Source organism: Scyliorhinus canicula, chromosome 18 (genome assembly GCF_902713615.1).
Source record: "Scyliorhinus canicula chromosome 18, sScyCan1.1, whole genome shotgun sequence".
Taxonomy (NCBI): Eukaryota; Metazoa; Chordata; class Chondrichthyes; order Carcharhiniformes; family Scyliorhinidae; genus Scyliorhinus; species Scyliorhinus canicula.
The window spans coordinates 129111874-129131869 of NC_052163.1; the positions used below are offsets into that span (position 1 = coordinate 129111874).

The 19996-nt window shown below is 44.6% G+C and overlaps 1 protein-coding gene across 4 annotated transcripts in view; it reads left to right on the forward strand.

Annotated features, from left to right (window-relative positions):
• Positions 1-19996, forward strand: part of cbarpb (CACN subunit beta associated regulatory protein b) — a 240877-nt gene that overhangs the window by 177968 nt on the left and 42913 nt on the right. For 3 of the 4 annotated variants that reach the window (XM_038777460.1, XM_038777458.1, XM_038777461.1), the window contains 3 exons: positions 7448-7628; positions 15424-15576; positions 18639-18837. In XM_038777460.1, the coding sequence (XP_038633388.1) occupies positions 7448-7628; positions 15424-15576; positions 18639-18837 (533 nt within the window). The remainder of the gene's footprint in view (positions 1-7447; positions 7629-15423; positions 15577-18638; positions 18838-19996) is intronic. The other variant, XM_038777462.1, reaches the window with a different exon arrangement.

The window sequence follows — 19996 nt, forward strand, 5'->3', positions numbered from 1 at the left end:
ACAATTCACAAGAAAGGTTCCAGGAATGAGGGCCGAGATTCTCCGCCGCCGTGATTCTCCGTTTTGTCGGCACCCGGGGGTTTCCCAACGGCGTGGGGCTACCCCACAATGGGAAACCCCATTGACCGGAGAATCCCGCCGGCGGGTCGGGGCAGAAATGTGGCGGGGTGGAGAATCCAGCCCCAGGGACTTCAGTTAGGCAGATAGATTGGAGAAGTTGCGACTGTTTTCTTAGGAGAGGAGTCTTGATAGAGACATTCAAATTTGGGAGAGGCCAGGACAATGTAGAAAGGGAGAAACTGTTCCCAATGCCCGGGGAAACCTTTCCCCATTTTACTTCATTTGGTGTGGTTAACGATTTTGAGATTATTCTTATTAATAAGAATTCTATTATTGATTATGGAGCAATACTCTACATTAGAATTTTAGCCCTGAGTTTGGGATTCTGGGCTGAATTTAATGGCCATGGTGGTGGCCCCATCCACTGGCTGAAAAGCCAGTGGCAAACCTGCCGTGCCCACTTTCGGTACAGCAAGAGGCCCCGAGAGGTCAGTGAGCTTGCAGATTATACCTAAAGGCCTCCCCACATGGCGTATGCCCCCCCCCCCCCCCCCCCGCCCCACTTAGCACCCCAGCCGCTGCTTTTTACCAGCTGTGATGGGAATGAGGCCCTTAGCTGGTCATGAATTGGTCACTTCAGGCCTCAATTGACCTTCAGGGCAGAAGGGCCGAACTCAACCATCCTGCTCTTGACTTAATTCCGAATTCTCCCTCAGTGTACCTGAACAGGCACCGGAATGTGGTGACTAGGAGCTTTTCACAGTAGCTTCATTGCAGTGTTAATGTAACTTGTGACAATAAAGATTATTATTATTATTAATCAGGGGGACTCGAGAAAGCGACTAGTACTCCACTGCCTGCTATCCCATTTGAATTGTACGGGCTTCCCTGCCCCCAGCCCACTCCAGGGGAGAGAAATTAAATTCCGCCCCCATTGTTACTGTTTCTAATCCTTTTCCTTTAGCCTGTTTCCATATTTAGAATATGTGGTGGAGAACAGCCTCTGAATTTCTGCTTCAAATACAAATGGAACAGTCCGCACCCATAGAGTCAGGTTGTTCACGTGAAAGTTAGATCAACGTCTTTGTTGAGATCCTTCGCGAGAACTCAAAGATCTCCACCTAACACATTATTTTTCATCTTCAGGTGCTAAGTGCCTTTCCAGTATTTCTATTTCCATTTCAGATTTGCAGCAATTCGAGTTTTTTGTTAACTCCTTGTTATGTTCCAATTTCCCCCCCCCTCCCCTTTCCTCCGCATGATAATTACAGTCTTCCCATGGAATCCGGCTGACGGATGGTGCCTGACAATAGCTCCAGGACAAGCTCCCTGGAGTGTTTTTCCTACCCCTTATTTTGAATAGTATCCGCCTTGCCCTTAATTTGTCAGTCCTGACAATTCACATTGTTCTTCCTGAAACTAGAAAGTGGAAGTTGTTATTATTAGGACCTGGCGCTTTCAACTTCAGCTGGTATATATCACAAAAGTCTAACCCTACAAATGTACCGCTTTTAATTTTATTCTTGGAAACAATAAATTATCAATAATTTCCTCGTACTCACAGCTGCTGTAGAGTCTGTGAACTGGTGTCACAAGCAGTGTGATAAAACCAATAACAGACCATAAATCAAACTCTAAACAGGTAGAAAGGGTACATCAAGGTTATTTTTCACAGTGAGGTACCTGGTTGTTATATACACAATACAATAAATCAGAATGCTGCTTATTTTACCCCAAGACTTACAGCTAGGCAGGTTTCCTCCCTTAGGAATTTTAACCCTTTGGAGGAGGTATTAGGGCTAACGCAGTACAGTTGTAAAATGCTGTCACATTCAGCATTTCAGCTGGATAAATCTTCTATGGGGCTCCTCTGGCCTCCTGCCTTGTTTGGAGCAGGGCTGTGAGGAGCTCTGAAAATCTTCCCGGTCGAAGTCTTTAGAAATGATTCCGTGCCTTTCTATATCCGTCTCCTTCAAAAAAGCAAAGCAGCAAATCAGTCAGTGGTCTTGCTTCTGATGATCTTGCTGAAAGGCTGTGTGTCCAAACACTAGTTGTGGACATATTGGGCTTGTCCATGTTATCGCAGTTGGGCCAGCATCTTGCCGACAAACACTTTCGAGGCTTACACATGAATAATAGCCACCTGGCTAGGCAATTTCTGTCACAAGAAGCTGGTACCCTCCAAAAGAGACGAGAGGGCAGGAAAAAGGTGAAGAAAACTGGTGGGACAAGTAACAGCCTCGTCGCGCCCAACTTGGCTTTGGGATGAAGCTGTTGAATCTCGTGAGGGGCGTCTCGCGAGATTTGCAACCCTCACAACGCCTCATGGGATTTAATGGAGTCTCGCGAGACATCGTGGTCTGGATCTCGCCCTCACTCGGCGCGATCCATATCAGCATATTTAAATGAGCCGTTAGGCACATTTAAATATGCATTTGCTGGATTCTCACGGCACCCAGGACTTAACAGTTGCGCCTCGTCAGGGTGCCGTTTAATACTAATTTCCACAAACATGGACCAATTCTAATGGCACCAGAGGGAGAGGCGGCTCCCAGGCCTTTGGGGATCCCTGGGTGATCAGGGACAGGGCAGGGTGGCACGCTGGCTTTCCAGGCTGGAAGAGGCTCTGCCAAGGTGTTAGTGCCAGGGTACCCAGGTTGACACTGCCAGGAATGGGGCCTGGGTGGGGCCTTACCAGGTGGGGAAATGGTGAGGGGGTGCCTCTGGGAGCCTCCCCAAAGGTTGGAGGGTGAAGAGGGGTCACAAACAAAGGGGAGCGTGGCTGATGGGGGAGGGGGGGGGGAGTGGGGAAGAGGGGGGCAGCCAGACGAAATGATGCCCCGATCAGCTAAGAGAAACTCCTCAAGGCCCAGAAAACCCAGCAAAGAGCCGTTCACTAGCAAGGTTTTCTCAATGCTGCAGCTGCTGAGAATCACTCCGCTAAATCCACCAAAAACCTGACATAGATATTTTTCTGGTTCAATCGCACCCAACATATTTGTTTTAAAATATACCTGCAATATTAGCTGATCTGTTTTGTTAGCTATACACATGTATTACACCTGATAAACTTTGGAGCACGCAAAAAATAGGTACCTCCCACAATTTCAGCGCCAGGGTCCCGGGTTCAATTCCCGGCTTGGGTCACTGTCTGTGTGGAGTCTGCACGTTCTCCCCGTGTCTGTGTGGGTTTCCTCCGGGTGCTCTGGTTTCCTCTCACAAGTCTCGAAAGATGTGCTGTTAGGTGAATTGGACATTCTGAATTCTCCCTCCGTGTACCCAAACAGGTGCCGGAATGTGGCAACTAGGGGCTTTTCACAGTAACTTCATTGCAATGTTTATGCAGGCCTACTTGTGACAATGAAAGATTATTATTATGGGCGGTATTCAAGACTCTCTGAAGTTCCTTGCGGTCCTGGGCCGAGCAGTTGCCATACCAGGCTGTGATGCAGCCCGATAGGATGCTTTCTATCATTGAAAGCTGCTGTCGCTGAACAAATTTGAATTCAGGTCAACCACACACTAATACTTTAATAATTCCTGTCCGCAGACCTATAGCTGAACTGAGTTAGGTCTGAAGACTGACTGTCTTGACAACCAGTGATGTCATACTATAAGCATGGCCTTCTCTCGGACTGAGGACATGAACCAAATGTAACCGGAAGCTAAAAATAATAATAATTATTCATGCAGCCAAAGCTCAGCGGGCAATTTACAAACTCTAACTCGCCAGACTGATTCCAGGGATGGCGGGACTGTCATATGAGGAGAGATTGACTAGGTTGGGATTGTTCTCGCTGGAGTTCAGAAGAATGAGGGGGGATCTCATAGAGCATTATAAAATTCTAACAGGACTAGACAGGGTAGATGCAGGGAAGATGTTCCCAATGATGGGTGTGTCCAGAACCAGGGGTCACAGACTGAGGATTCAGGGTAAACAATTTCGGACAGAGATAAGGAGATATTTCTTCACCCAAAGAGTGGTGAGCCTGTGGAATTCATTACCACAGGAAATAGTTGATGCTAGAACATTGAATATATTCAAGAGGCGGCTAGATATAGCACTTGGGGAGAATGGGATCAAAGGCTATGGGGAGAAAGCAGGATTAGGCTATTGAGTTGGATGATCAGCCATGATGGTGATGAATGGCGGAGCAGGCTCAAAGGGCCAAAAGGCCTCCTCCTGCTCCTATCTTCTATGCATCTATGTATATCACACCAAGTTTGTTAAGCACATTTATCACAATGAATGCTTGCAGAGTTTTTAGTTGATTTGTAAGTAAATGAGAAAGGGTGTTAGGCTAACTAATGCGAAAGAGAAAGTACTGAGAGGGAGCCACAAAAGATAAAATGGTTCAGAATCAATATAATCCCACATCAGAGAAAAAAAATTCAAATCACAAATCTGCACCCACAGCAATCAAGACCTAATTTTAGACACCGTTAATAAAAAGGGATTTAAAATATATATATTCTGTTGAATTCAGGTTGGTCATTAATAATTAAAGGCGCTTTGGAAAAAAATATGTAAAATGGGGCAGCAGGGTAGCATGGTGGTTAGCATAAATGCTTCACAGCTCCAGGGTCCCAGGTTCGATTCCCGGCTGGGTCACTGTCTGTGTGGAGTCTGCACGTCCTCCCCCTGTGTGCGTGGGTTTCCTCCGGGTGCTCCGGTTTCCTCCCACAATCCAAAGATGTGCGGGTTAGGTGGATTGGCCATGCTAAATTGCCCGTAGTGTCCTAATAAAAGTAAGGTTAAGGGGGGGGTTGTTGGGTTACGGGTATAGGGTGGATATGTGGGTTTGAGTAGGGTGATCATGGCTCGGCACAACATTGAGGGCCGAAGGGCCTGTTCTGTGCTGTACTGTTCTATGTTCTATGTTCTATATTGGATTGGATTGGATTTATTGTCACGTGTCCCGAGGTTACAGTGAAAAGTATTATTCTGCGTACTGTCCAGACAGATCGTTCCATACATGAAAAAACATAGGACAGACAAAGATACAATTATAAAGTAATGTTTATCTTTTAATTTGAGAATTTCAAATCAATTATTTTATAGGTGAAATGTGAAGTGAATCACAAGTCAAAAGTGACAATCTTTTTCTCACCATTAACAGTAATTCACCAATCATCCTGTGCGAGGCAGAAGTTACACTAAAAGGGAAGAAGTTCCTTTCTGTGCTGTTTGTAACAAAGCTATTAAACCTCGGATTTCCCCAAAGCACAAGATATGTATCTAGGTTCCTGGCTACTATCCCGAGTCCTGGTGATTTTCCTGGACACTGGATTGGGTGGGGAAATTGCTGAATCTCTCCGGTGTGGAAATATTTAATGAAAGCTTCAGCATAGAAGAAAAAAGAGGTTTCTTAGGGGTTGAACGAAGTTGATCGGATTGGAAATATATGCCGCGCAATGTCCATGAACGGATTACTTTGATTTACGATGAACAAAAATAGCTAAAGTTAGCAATTGAGGGAATTGCAAAATAGCTGACAGCACCAAATTGAGCGACGCAGGACAATATGACAAAGACTGTGAAAGATTGAATTTGTAAGTTGGTCGGCCAGCATGTAGAAAAATGTGAATGTCAGGTTTATATCTAGAGGAACAGAATGTAAAAGAAAGAATGTTACATTGAACGTGTATCAAACCTTAACTGGGCTGCATTTCAAATACAGTGCAATGTCAGGAACCCCAATATATCAAGATTCCAAATCAGTGGAAAAGATATAGTGTAAAATCATTAGGATGTTACTCAGGACAAGGTGGGTATGGCTATGCAGAGAGACCCATGAAGATTGGAATTGGTTGGGTGGTTGGGGGGGTGGGGGGGGGGGGGGGGGGGTGGGGGGGGGCGGGTGGTTGCGAGTGGAGCAGTGGTGGTGATCCTCCAAACAAATTCAAGATTGTGAAGGGCAAAACTATTGGCAGATGCTGTTCTGTGAACAAGTTCCAGATACTTCACTTTGGATTCAAGAAAGACAAATTGGATTATTTCCTATTGGTGAAAGGCAAAAAACCTGCAGAGGATCAGAAGGATTTTGGTGTCCACATGTCACTAAACACCGAGCATAGATACAAACGTTAATCATAAAATGTTAATAGAACGACGGTCGCATGAAAACGAAATACGCACATAATAATAATGCTCTTTATTAGTGTCACAAGTAGGCTTACATGAACACTGCAATGAAGTTACTGTGAAAAGCCCCTAGTCGCCACATTTTGGTGCCTGTTCGGGTACACAAAGGGAGAATTCAGAATGTCCAATTCACCTAACAGCACGTCTTTTGGGACTTGTGTGAGGAAACCGGAGCACCCGGAGGAAACCCACACAGACACAGGGAGAACGTGCAGACTCCGCACAGACTGTGACCCAAGCCGGGAATCGAACCAGGTCCCTGGTGCTGTGAAACAACAGTGCTAAGCACTGTGCTACCATGCCGCCCATACCTGCTCTCTGTCCATATCGTTATCAGTACATTGCTCTCAATGAATATCAAAATCAAACAATTTGGTGTTCCAAAATCATAGCCATTGCAGTAATATCATTTCACTTTTGACCCGTGGCACCAGAAGAATTATGAATTACACATTCTTCCTTTCAACTCTAATACTGCTTAGGTTCCAGAAAGTCAGGTATAACAGCCTAAAACTGATTGCTTCCTGTATCTGTAGGGGCTGGTTTAGCTCACTGAGCTAAATCGCTGGCTTTTAAAGCAGACCAAGCAGGCCAGCAGCACGGTTCGATTCCCGTACCAGCCTCCCCGGACAGGCGCCGGAATGTGGCGACTAGGGGCTTTTCACAGTAACTTCATTGAAGCCTACTCGTGACAATAAGCAATTTTCATTTTTTTCATTCATTTCATCAACAGCTGGCTGCTTAATGCTTCCATGTCATATCCTCTGTTACACTTCAACAAAGCAACAACTCATTTGTAGTAAACTGATTAACGATGCCACTAGAACGATGGCAGTAGGGTGCCATATGAACATGTCAAGCATTTGTCTGCTATTATCACATACAGTTATTTCTAGACACATTTCACAGCATAGCCACAGGAGTAAGGCGTTGTGTAATATCTAATTGAGGAAAAGTACGCAGTCCCACGCTCCCAGCAGAAGTACCTCCCTTGGCACAGGTCATGGAGAGGACTGCAGCATTGTAACTCAATTGTCCAACCCAAACTCCCCTGTGAGTGCAGGTTCCCCGAAGGGGAAGAATCTGATTGGGCAGAATTTACCCAATTACCTTTTTGCTGCTGGTCAAGCTTCAAGCAACGTGACAACCGGGCCCGTCAAATGCCACAAAAGCTACATTGGAATCCATAACATGGGACAAAACAGAATGAAAATTTCTATTTTTATTTTGTTCCTCATTTAGGTATACTCTGACTGAAGGGGATTTTCACCATTTAAAGAATGCTCGTTTAACCCATTTGCACATCTCACCGCCTTCACTGAAAATTGTAACAATTCACGAGTGTGAATCAAGTGAGAACAATAGTTTGGCAATGACTACCCAAGCTCCACCATCGTCGAAAACCAACCTTTCCATTTTCCAGGCAAGTACCAGATAATTGTCATCTTCAAAGGCTGATCACAGATTTGCGGAAAAGGTTGCGACTGGAAAATGCCTTCAAGGTCACTTTCCAAAAGACATGGCTCATGTCTTTAAAAATACTGTAACTATTTAATTCTTTTGTGCAATGAGAAATTTGTATTTGCCGACAGCCCACAGATACATTGGTGCTCAGTAACTGATGCAGCAGCTGATTGACTCCTCGCCATTACTCTCGTACATTTGAGTTGTAATCTTATCTGCCATCCAGGTTTGTGTCTTCTTGGGAGTGGGGGGGGATGGGATGGGCAGAGAAATGTCAATACGTTCCCCCAAGCAGAATTGCGCATTTGTATAGGGTGATAGGTTACTGCTGAGGGATGGGGGATGTGGTGGTGGTGGTGGTGGTGGTGGTGGGGCGGGGGCGGGGGGGGGGGGGGGGGGGGGGGGGGGGGGCACAGACGACAGTAAATAACTGCCTTTATGAAACACTCACAACTACAGACAACAACAACTGGAACAGATTGAAAGTAAAGGAAATGTGTTGACGCCCTGCAAGTCCTCTGATGTTTAGATCTCTAGGTAAACCGTGGTCATTTGTCAGTCAGAGGAGCTTTTCATTTACAATCTGGCCGTGCTGGACTTCGCTCGGCTTTCACCTGGTCAACAGAAATAACAGCAGCAAATACAAGGGTAACATGATGGGCCTGAATTGGTTTGGCAACACTACATCCGAATGCTGTCAATGGATGCATTCCATGAATGATACATTGTATTGTGGGGCAGCTTCCATCTTTTTCAATGAAATGCCAGGATTGAGGAAGATACAAGGGAGAAATTTAAGAGGATAATTCGTAGTAGCATGTAAAGAGCCTTTACAACTATAAATCACAAAATAAGTCCAAATACCATATGAGCGGGATTATCCGACCCCCCCCCCCCCCCCCCCCCCCCCCCCCCCCGGGGCCAGGTCGGGGAATCCCTGGGGGTGGCGCAAATCCCACCCCGAAGCCGGCTGCCGTATTCTCCGGTGCCATTTTTCAGGTGGGGGCGGGGTTCAGGCCATGCAGCGGCCTCCCGGCAATTCTCCAGGCCCCGATGGGCCGAGCGGCCATCCGTTTTTGGCCAGTCCCGCTGGCGTGGGGACTTAGTCACCAGAAGGGAGGATCCTGCTGATTATCTTTCACTTAATAATGTTTATTTAAACATTGGGTGTTAAAATATATTAGGGTGCAAAAAATAGCAAAATAATAACTGTAACAAGTTGCATTTGTATGATGCCACTAGTTACAAGATGCCGTGAGGCACCTTCAATTGGAATAGAATCATGGAATCCCAACAGTACAGATGGAGGCCATTCGGCCCATTGAGCCTGCACTGACCCTCTGAAAGAGCACCTCACATAGGCCCATTTCCTATGACCTATCCCCATGACGCCACCTAACATTTTGGACACTAAGGGGCAATTTACCGTGACCAATCCACCCACCCTGCACACCTTTGGGCTGTGGGAGGAAACCGGACCATCCAGAGGAAACGCAGACACAGGGAGAATGTGCAAACTCCACACAGACAGTCACCCGAGGCCGGAATTGAACCCGGACCCTGGAGCTGTGAAGCAGCAGTGCTAACCACGGTGCCACAGAAAAATAATTCCTGTGATGTGTGGGAGTCAGCACTGTTGTATATATATCGCATATGAGGTGTATTACGGTAAGGCTCCTGTACTACAGGTATGGGGGTAGATCCCTGCCTGCTGGCTCCACCCAGTAGGCAGAGTATAAATGTGTGGGCTCTCCGAGCTGCAGCCATTTCGGCAGCAGCTGCGGGAGGCTACACATCTCTGTGTAATAAAGCCTTGATTACTCTCTACTCTCGTCTTGTCATAGTTGATAGTGCATCTGATGAACAGACACCAAGCCAAGCGAAAGAGTTTGGAAAGTTATGGTAAAGCATAGATTTTGAGCAGACTTTTAAAGACAGAAAAATGGGAAGGCAAATGGTCAACATAGAACCATATGATTCAGGACAGAGGGAGGCCAATCGACCCATCATGCTTCTGCTGACCCTTTGGCAGCTATTCAACCAGTTTCACTCCCTCCTTGAGGGTTTTCCAGCAGAAAGGGCAGAGCTACTGAGAGCAGAGCTGTCAATGGTGGAGGGGAATGAGTGTAGCCAGCATTGATGGTTGAATGCTGAGCACATTTGAATGACATTCTTTTCTCCCCTGTTTATGCAGAGGCATTAACCCAATTAACATGAGTGGGTTTATGTCTGTTTTTAAATAGCAAGAGAGAACTATCATTTAAACTTACTCACTAATGTTTCCGGTGATAATTTCTGGGCTGGAGGTTATTCAAAGTTGTTGAGAGTTTCAGATTCAGATTTATTTTCAGAGTCGCTTGATTCACTTTCAAGCTGGTACAGCGGAAATATTTCAAACTTAAATTGTCACGGAAATCCAGCTACGTGTGAAATGAGATCTAAACAGAGATGAAAGAGTTCAACGCAACCCAAGTGGGAGAGGAGCCGGAGATTTAAAAGCGTGTTCTTTCTTTTTTTTTCTTCCTTTTTCTTTCTTGTTTTATCTGCAAGTTATCCAGAGGGGATGTCAGGGAAGGCAGTGCAATGTTCCCCCTGCAGAATGTTTGAGGTGAGGGACGCCATCAGTGTCTCTGCTGATTTCACCTGTGGGACACGCACCCATCTCCAGCTCCTCAGAAACCGCATTAGGGAACTGGAGCTGGAGCTGGATTGACTTCAGATCATTCGGGAGGCAGAGATGGTCATAGGTAAAAGCTTCAGGGATGTAGTTACTCCGAAGAATGAAGATAGATGGGTGACTGTGAGAGGGGCTGGGAGGAAGCAGTCAGTATAGGGATCCCCTGTGGTCGTTCCCCTTAGTAACAAGTATACCCCTTTGGATACTGGTGGGGGGGACAACTTACCATGGGGTACAGGTCTCTGACACAGAGTCTGTCCCTGTTGCTCAGAAGGGAAGGGGGGAGATGAGTAGAGCATTAGTCATTGGAGACTCCATAGTTAGGGGGATAGATAGGAGATTCTGTGGGAACGAGAGAGACTCGCAGTTGGTGTGTTGCCTCCCAGGTGCCAGGGTCCATGATGTCTCGGATCGTGTTTTCGGGATCCTTAAGGGGGAGCGGCCCCAAGTCATGGTCCACATAGGCACCAACGACATAGGTAGGAAAAGGGATAGGGATGTAAGGCAGGAATTCAGGGAGCTAGGGTGGAATCTTAGAGCTAGAACAAACAGAGTTATTATCTCTGGGTTGTTACCCGTGCCACGTGCTAGCGAGGCGAGGAATAGGGAGACAGAACAGTTGAACACGTGGCTACAGGGATGGTGCAGGAGGGAGGGATTCAGATACCTGGATAACTGGGGCTCATTCTGGGGTAGGTGGGACCTCTACAAATGGGATGGTCTACACCTGAACCAGAGGGGTACCAATATCCTGGGGTGTAAATTTGCTAATGCTCTTCAGGAGAGTTTAAACTAATTCAGCAGGGGATTGGGAACCTGAAAACTCTAATATACAGGAGGTTGAGAGTAGTGAGGTCATGAGTAAGGTTTCAAGGTCGCAGGAGTGTACCGGCAAGCAGGAAGGTGGTTTGAAGTGTGTCTACTTCAACGCCAGGAGCATCCGGAATAAGGTGGGTGAACTTGCAGCATGGGTTGGTACCTGGGACTTCGATGTTGTGGCCATTTCGGAGACATGGATAGAGCAGGGACAGGAATGGTTGTTGCAGGTTCCGGGGTTTAGATGTTTCAGTAAGCTCAGGGAAGGTGGTAAAAGAGGGGATGGTGTGGCATTGTAAAGATGAGACATGATGGTTCAGTTAGGACGCTTGAGAGTTACAAGTTAGCTAGGAAGGACCTAAAGAGAGAGCTAAGAAGAGCCAGGAGGGGACATGAGAAGTCTTTGGCAGGTAGGATCAAGGATAACCCTAAAGCTGTCTATAGGTATGTCAGGAATAAAAGAATGACTAGGGTAAGAGTAGGGCCAGTCAAGGACAGTAGTGGGAAGTTGTGCGTTGAGTCCAAGGAGATAGGAGAGGCGCTAAATGAATATTTTTAGTCAGTATTCACACAGGAAAAAGACAATGTTGTCAAGGAGAATACTGAGATACAGGCTACTAGACTAGACGGGTTTCAGGTTCATAAGGAGGAGGTGTTAGCAATTCTGGAAAGTGTGAAAATAGATAAGTCCCCGAGGCCGGATGGGATATATCCTAGGATTCTCTGGGAAGCTAGGGAGGAGATTGCAGAGCTTTGGCTTTGATCTTTATGTCGTCATTGTCTACAGGAATAGTGCCAGAATACTGGAGGACAGCAAATGTTGTCCTCTTGTTCAAGAAGGGGAGTAGAGACAACCCCGGTAACTATAGACCAATGAGCCTTACTTCTGTTGTGGGCAAAGTCTTGGAAAGGATTATAAGAGATAGGATTTATAATCATCTAGAAAGGAATAATTTGATTAGGGATAGTCAACACGGTTTTGTGAAGGGTAGGCCGTGCCTCACAAACCTTATTGAGTTATTTGCGGTGACCAAACAGGTGGATGAGGGTAAAGCAGTTGATGTGGTGTATATGGATTTCAGTAAAGCGTTTGATAAGGTTCCCCACGGTAGGCTATTGCAGAAAATACGGAGGCATGGGATTGAGGGTGATTTAGCGGTTTGGATCAGAAATTGGCTAGCTGTAAGAAGACAGAGGGTTGTGGTTGATGGGAAATGTTCAGCCTGGAGTTCAGTTACTCGTGGTGTACCACAAGGATCTGTTTTGGGGCCACTGCTGTATGTTATTTTTATAAATGACCTGGAGGAGGGCATAGAAGGATGGGTGAGTAAATTTGCAGATGACACTAAAGTCGGTGGAGTTGCGGAAGGATGTTGCAGGTTACAGAGGGACATAGATAGGCTGCAGAGCTGGGCTGAGAAGTGGCAAGTGGAGTTTAATGCAGGAAAGTGTGAGGTGATTCATTTTGGATGGAATAACAGGAAGGCAGAGTACTGGGCTAATGGTAAGATTCTTGGTAGTGTGGATGAGCAGAGAGATCTCGGTGTCCATGTACATAGATCCCTGAAAGTTGCCATCCAGGTTGATAGGGTTGTTAAGAAGGTGTACGGTGTGTTAGCCTTTATTGTTAGAGGGATTGAGTTTCGGAGCCATGAGGTCATGTTGCAGCTGCACAAAACTCTGGTGCGGCTGCATTTGGAGAATTGCGTGCAGTTCTGGTCGCCACATTATAGGAAGGATGTGGAAGCATTGGAATGGGTGCAGAGGAGATTTACCAGGATGTTGCCTGGTATGGAGGGAAGATCATATGACGAAAGGCTGAGGGACTTAAGGCTGTTTTAGTTAGAGAGAAGGTTAAGAGGTGACTTAATTGAGGTATACAAGATGATCAGAGGATTAGATAGGATGGACAGTGAGAGCCTTTTTCCTCGGAAAGTGATGGCTAGCACGAGGGGCCATAGCTTTAAATTGAGGGGAGATAGATATAGGACAGATGTCAGAGGTCGGTTCTTTACTCAGAGAGTAGTGAGGGCTTGGAATGCCCTGCCTGCAACAGTAGTGTACTCGCCAACATTAGGGGCATTTAAATGGTCATTGGATAAACATATGGATGATAATGGAATAGTGTAGATGGGCTTTAGATTGATTTCACAGGTCGGTGCAACATCGAGGGCTGAAGGGCCTGTACTGCGCTGTAATGTTCTATTGTTCTATGTATATAAGTATGCACATAATGGGTTCAGGCCCAGACAGTATGAATTGTAGGCAATAAATTAAAGAAGGAATAAAGTAGGGGATACCAATTTAACATATTTAACATGCTAATTGTACGGAGGAATGCCAAATTAACTATGTTGTGTTTGAGAATTGTAAGCAGATTTTAGTTGGTTTAAATTAATGCTCCCTTGAACTGCTCCACGGTATGAGATAGTGAAATAAATAGCCCTTTATTTATGTCTGGAATAGATTGCAAGTGTTGATAATGTAACTGATTTGTGGTAGGATATTCCAAGGTGTGTAATCATGGGCAGCTAAAGTGCTTAATCCAAAGTAACTCCAGAGTCACAGCATCCAACCGCAAAGGCTCAATTTTATCTGTGGAGGAAATGAATTTTCCTTCACTGAAATGTGACTGAAGTATTCACTTCTCTGTGAAATATCAGTGGCCAGATGCAGGTTGGAAATAGGCAGAAGCTGGCTGATGAATATTCATTTGATGGCATAATTGTGCAAATAAAACTAGGCACTGAAAGACATGATGCATCAACGCAGCCCTTAATGAAAGACTGAAGAATTAAATTCAACCTATTGTCTTTGGGGGAATATTTTTAACCATCACTGGCGGGTAGTAGTTATTTTCTGCAGGTTTTTTCTTCTTCCCACCTGATGCCTTTGGCTTCCCGTCAATTTGAAGACATCTAAATCTCACATATTATTATGACTGATGAACAAAAATATTGGATGCAACCAGGAGAGGAAGGTATTGAAATTTGTTCGTGTAAGCAGCGCTATGCAGACTTACATAGATTTCCCAGAGGCAGTCAGCGCCATGGACTACTACACGCCCAGCCGTACAGCATTCTTCATTGATATCAATGAAAAGCAATGTTCAAGCCAAGTGATGCAGCCTGTCCCCAAAGAATCAATGCAGGTCTGCAAAGTGTGCAACATGAACAGATTTCTCCTTCAAGGAATTTTAAAGCTTTTGTTCGTGATTATTTTGTGAACTAAAGTACAACCCAATAATTAATAACTAATAACTAATGACTAATAATGTGTTAAAATGTTAGCATACTTATATCATGGTTCTGTGGTTAGTATGGTGTAGTCAAATATTTCTCATATTAGTTATTGCTAATTTTCATTATACATCATTTTACGTCTTACACATTCAATGTAATCCAGCATACTTAAGTTAGAACAGCATCATGCATATAAACCCATTCAATTTTTGTCGAGCAGGCCTTTTGTTTTATGATTTAACGTAAGTTTGTCTGTGGTGAAATGTGTTTGCCTTAAAATTGACCACAGAAAAATCACCTTTATTTCAACAACAATAATTGATAAGAGTTCTGAATTTGACGATTATATTTGTAAATCAGAGCTGTCTTCTTTCATCTCAAAGTGGTTAAGTCTTGGCTGCGTTCATCAGTAATGTAAATATAAGGCCCTCTGGTAGCTTCATGCCACGAGAATTGGACTCCGCATGGAGGTCCCAGTCTTGAGAGAAATGCAAATTTCCAGGTTCCCTCAAAGAGTAAGTTTGCCAATTTTAGATGGTTCAACTAGAGGGGAGAGGGAGGACTGGCTGTGTCAATCAAGTGAGTTAATTACAAAGCAGTATCGACAGTGACCACTCGCAGGAGACCCCCATCATACCCGAGGAGATCAGCTCAGGGTCCGGGAAAGGAAGCTACGTAGAAAGGCAAGACGAAGCACCCCACAGAAAATGCATCCAAAACTGTAACCTATGAAGCAATATTTTGTCACAGAAACATGCTGACTCATTATTGTGTTGAAAGGAAATCTGGTTCCGCGTAAACTGTGGCCACCTTCAAATCCACCGAAAATAACACACAGAATCATAACATGTTGTTTTCACAGTGTGTTAGCATCCTGTTTATTTTTCCAATCCACAAAGACTGCTCAATCACTAGAGAAGTAGAGATTAAGACTATTTAAACTCATCCTCTTTAGATCTATTTTTGTGAGCCAACTGTTTTTTATTGTGAATTTAGCTTATTTCTAATTTTGTTTGCAGTCCATCATAAATCCACTGCCACAAACCGCTCTGACAAGCCACCCCGTTACCCCCAGCTCAACCTTGCCTGGGGATACATTCAATTCATCAGTTAACACTACCTTTGTTGACGCAAATGTTCCTACACCTGCTGATTCTGGAGAAAGTAGCGTGGTAAGTACAATTGCATAGAATTAAATAGAATCTACAGAACAGATATAGGTCATTTGGCCCAACTGGTGCCAGTGATTATGCTCCACATGGGCTGTCTCACACATTAATTACCACTCCCCAACCTGCACATGTATCCCGCTATTCCCTTCTCCCTCATATACGCATCAAGCCTCTCCTTAAATCCATCGGTGCTATCTACTTCAACCACTCCATGTTACGGTGAATTCCACATTCTCATCACTCCTGATTTCTGTGTTTGATCTGCTAGTGCCTATTCCATGTTTATACTCCATTGTTCTGGACTTATCCCACAAGTAGAACCAGTTTCTTCACATCCACCCTCTCAAAACCTTCTTAATTTTAAAGACCTTCATCAGGCCTTCTCTTTTCCAGAGAGAAGAGCTTCAGACTGCTCAATCCTTTCTTACAATTGCACCCTCTCAGTTCTGGTCACACTTTGTCCAGAATTTCATTCCCTAGAGCTTTAATCGTCTTTTTGTAGTATCAAGACCAGAAACGCATATGGTATTCCAAGTACTACAAAATTCAATGCTACAACTCGGCAAGCCTACTTCAATGGCACCTACTAAACGTCTAACCTCTTGTACCTGGAACATGGCAGCACCATCAGCTCCAGGTTCCCTCTAAGTGACACATCATCCTATTTTGGTTATATATTGCCAGTCTTTCAATATTGCTGTGTCAAAAGGTTGGAGCTCCCTTCCTCACAGCGCTGAAGTAGAACTCACAGCACGCAGTTCAAGAAAGTGACTCAACGCTACCTTCTCAATGGCAATTAGGGATGGACAATAAATGCTTGCCCACATCCTGCAAACAAATGAAGTAATCGTGTGGTGTTGAAGATTATCACCCTGCTCTTACATTCTCTTCTCACTAGACTTGTATTTCCTTGAGTTTAGAAATGTTCAAGGGGTGATCCAATTGAGGTTTTTAAAATGATGATAGGGTTCGGCGGAGTAGATGCTGCTTCCTCTGATGGGGTTTCCAGAATAAGAGAACAAAAACTTCAAATTAGAGCTAGGCCTTTGAGGATTGACATCAGAAAAGGTTAGTGGAAATCTGGAATTCACTTTCCCTAAATGATTGTGGTGCTGGGCCAATTGAAATGTTCAAGATCAAGTTTGACAGATTGTATTTGGTGAGGGTATTGATGGGTATGGATCAAAGGCAGGCCAATGGAGTTGAGGTACACATCAGCCATGATCTAATTTAAAGATGTTGCAAGTTTGAGGGGCTGAATGGCCTACTAATCCTCTTCCTCTGCTCCTCGAAATGAATGACAGTATTTTGGCCGGACTCTTCACGGCTTTGTAAACATGTGTTACTGCCTTAGTGACTCTTGTATCTTTACTTCCAGATCTATTTGCACGCCAGCCTAGTTTAGTTTCTTTCCTTGCAAAGAATAAATTGCCTCCTCATTCTGTCTACTTAAACCACCTCACAATCTAGCAGATTATCTACCAACTCTGAAAGCCTATTTTGGTACAATCCTCCACATTATTACCTAGGCACCCAATTCAGTATAATCTGCAAATTCCATCACCATAAATCAAAATTCAGAGTGTGAATCATTTATATATATATACATATGGGCGGGATGCTTCTGCCTCCTATCCGCGTGTTTCCCGGCAGCGGGAGGCGGTGCACCCTTCGCTGGGGGTGGGATTCTCTGCTCCCAGTGCTGACAATGGAAATTCTCATTGGAGCCGCCCCACGCTGCTGAGAAACCTGCAGGAGGCGGAGCGCTGTCGGTGAGAACAGAGAATCCCGCTGGCATGAACAGTCGGAAAATTCCAGCCATAGTGAGCACCACTGCCCCCCCCCCCCCCCCCCCCTCCCCCAATACAAAACCAGAAAATACTGGACAATCTCAGCAGGTCTGTGGAGAGAGAAGGGAGCGAACGTTTCAAATCTTATTTCGTAACTTCCTTTTGTCTTAGTGGCCCCCATCCATTTATCTGTGAGAAAATACTTTCCACTTGCTATCAGAATGTGAAACTTTCCTTATCTCTTCACTTTTCATTCTGTTTTTTGGCCATCCTCAAATCCGTTCTGCTTTCTGACCCTGACCACACACCTTGGCTACTCTACCGAGACTCCTATGCAACATCTTGTCAAAGACTTTCTACAACTAATCGGATGCCAATTGCTCCAGGACATTGCCCCGGTCTTCTCTCTGTTTTATTTCTTTGGAAAAAACATACATGTTGGTTATATCTGACTGTTGCTTTTATTCCCAGTTTATGTTTTATTTTATTTTCCACCTCTAGGTGCTTCTTTGTTTCGTCTTTTAGGAATCATTCTTGAATCTTTCCAGTTATTGACATTAAGCTAACTCAGCCATGTTTTCCTGGGTTGGTGCTATCTGTCTCTGGCCCTATTCCTTTCTCGTGTTTTATATGCTTGTACCTCCACTCTCCCCTCCCTCATGTCTTTGGGAATTTACATCTGCACTCTATCTGGACACTGGGGTTTTGTTCAGTTTGTGTACAATTGTCTTTCTATCTTCACTTTTGGAATATTCATCTTGACTTCTTCCACTGTTATTATTTCCTCTTTGGTACAATGAAAAGTAAGGCAACAGTTTCTATTCTGTATCCTTGCCATTTCAACATCATGTCATGTGAGTTTATATTGCTCATTCCACAGTGGCACTATCCTTTGTTATTTAAATGCCTAAAGAATATTTTACTATTTCTTTATATATTTCTTTGATACCTTCAATTGTATAGAAAACAAGAAAAGACCTTTTGTTTGCAACCACTTGAAATGTTTACTGTGCAGGCAAAAGGCTGGGAACATAAAATCTGCCCATTCCATTAGTTTCAGGCATTTGCTTTCTACCATCTTTCTTGAAATAAATGAAGCAAGGTGTAAATAGGTTGAAGTGTCATCAGCCTTCATTCCAAACATAGACTTGCCTTGCGCTCGTTTGTTCAATGGTTCAGCATTTTTCTTTTGCCTGAAGCCACCAGAGGGCAAACTGTTTGAGTAAATTCACAGATATCGTCAAAGGTTTTACTTTTTTTTCCCCCGGACAGATTGAAAGTCTAGCCGGCAGCACCAAAGGCGGCAGCAGCAGTGCCATTGAGGCAGTGATGGCCCCCAGCCAGGGCACAGTGCTACAGTTCTTCACTAAGCTGCGGAGACATGCCAGCCTCGAATCAGCAAGCCCCTACTTCAAGATCAAAAAGTGGAAGTTCGAAACCAGCCAGAGGGCACTGAGCCTTGACACCAGAGGTAAGATCATTGTGAAACCAGCAATTAGCGTGACACCAACTTTCAGTGATAGCTGCGGACTCACTAGCCTGTCGTAGCTCACTAAACAAAAAGAGGTGGGTAGTGACATTCTATTCATCTTTAAAGAGGATTACAATTCTTGAGATCAATCCCATATTAGTCACTCTGTAAATACTATACAATTTTACTGTATCTTATATATTTGTTTCACTTTAGTAATGTGTAAGTTCTACAGGAGTTTTGAGTTTGTTGTTTGCAGTTCTTCTTTGTTTATTGTTGGATAAGGCTCCAGTCTCTATGGAGGCATGGGTTCAAATCCCACCGCTGCCAACATTTCAGCTGACTCTCTGCAGCTTATAGAACATAGAACAGTACAGCACAGAACAGGCCCTCCGGCCCTCGATGTTGTGCCGAGCAATGATCACCCTACTCAAAACCACGTGTCCACCCTATACCCGTAACCCAACAACCCCCCCCCCCCCAACCTTACTTTTTAGGACACTACGGGCAATTTAGCATGGCCAATCCACCTAACCCGCACATCTTTGGACTGTGGGAGGAAACCGGAGCACCCGGAGGAAACCCACGCACACACGGGGAGGACGTGCAGACTCCGCACAGACAGTGACCCAGCCGGGAATCGAACCTGGGACCCTGGAGCTGTGAAGCATTTATGCTAACCACCATGCTACCGTGCTGCCCATGAATTATTGCATTCATTATTTTTAAGAAAACTGGGTTTATGTTACATGTGTGCAAGCTTCAGCAATACATTGTTCCCATTAACTTAATTCTCCAACACACAAACTGCTTAAGTACTGACCTATTCCACTGATATTGTTGTGTTAAGGTGCATAATGGCTTTAGTGACGTTTGTAACACCTTGTGGGTTCAAGGCTAAAAAATTCCAAGGGCCCAGATGCAGTCAGTGGTGTATCAATCAGTTAACCACAACTGCCTCATTTATCTTAAGTGCAAACTGACCGACAACTTTTTTTCAGGATTAATTTCTGCAAGTTCCGCAGTGATTACTTTTAAGATAAACCTGCAAAGATTTCAAACAAGCAGTGAAACAACACTTTTGAAAATCTCAAGAGTTACCTGTTGAAGCATAGTGTTACAGTCAAGAGTATGAAAGGCCTATTCAGTGGTGGTCAGC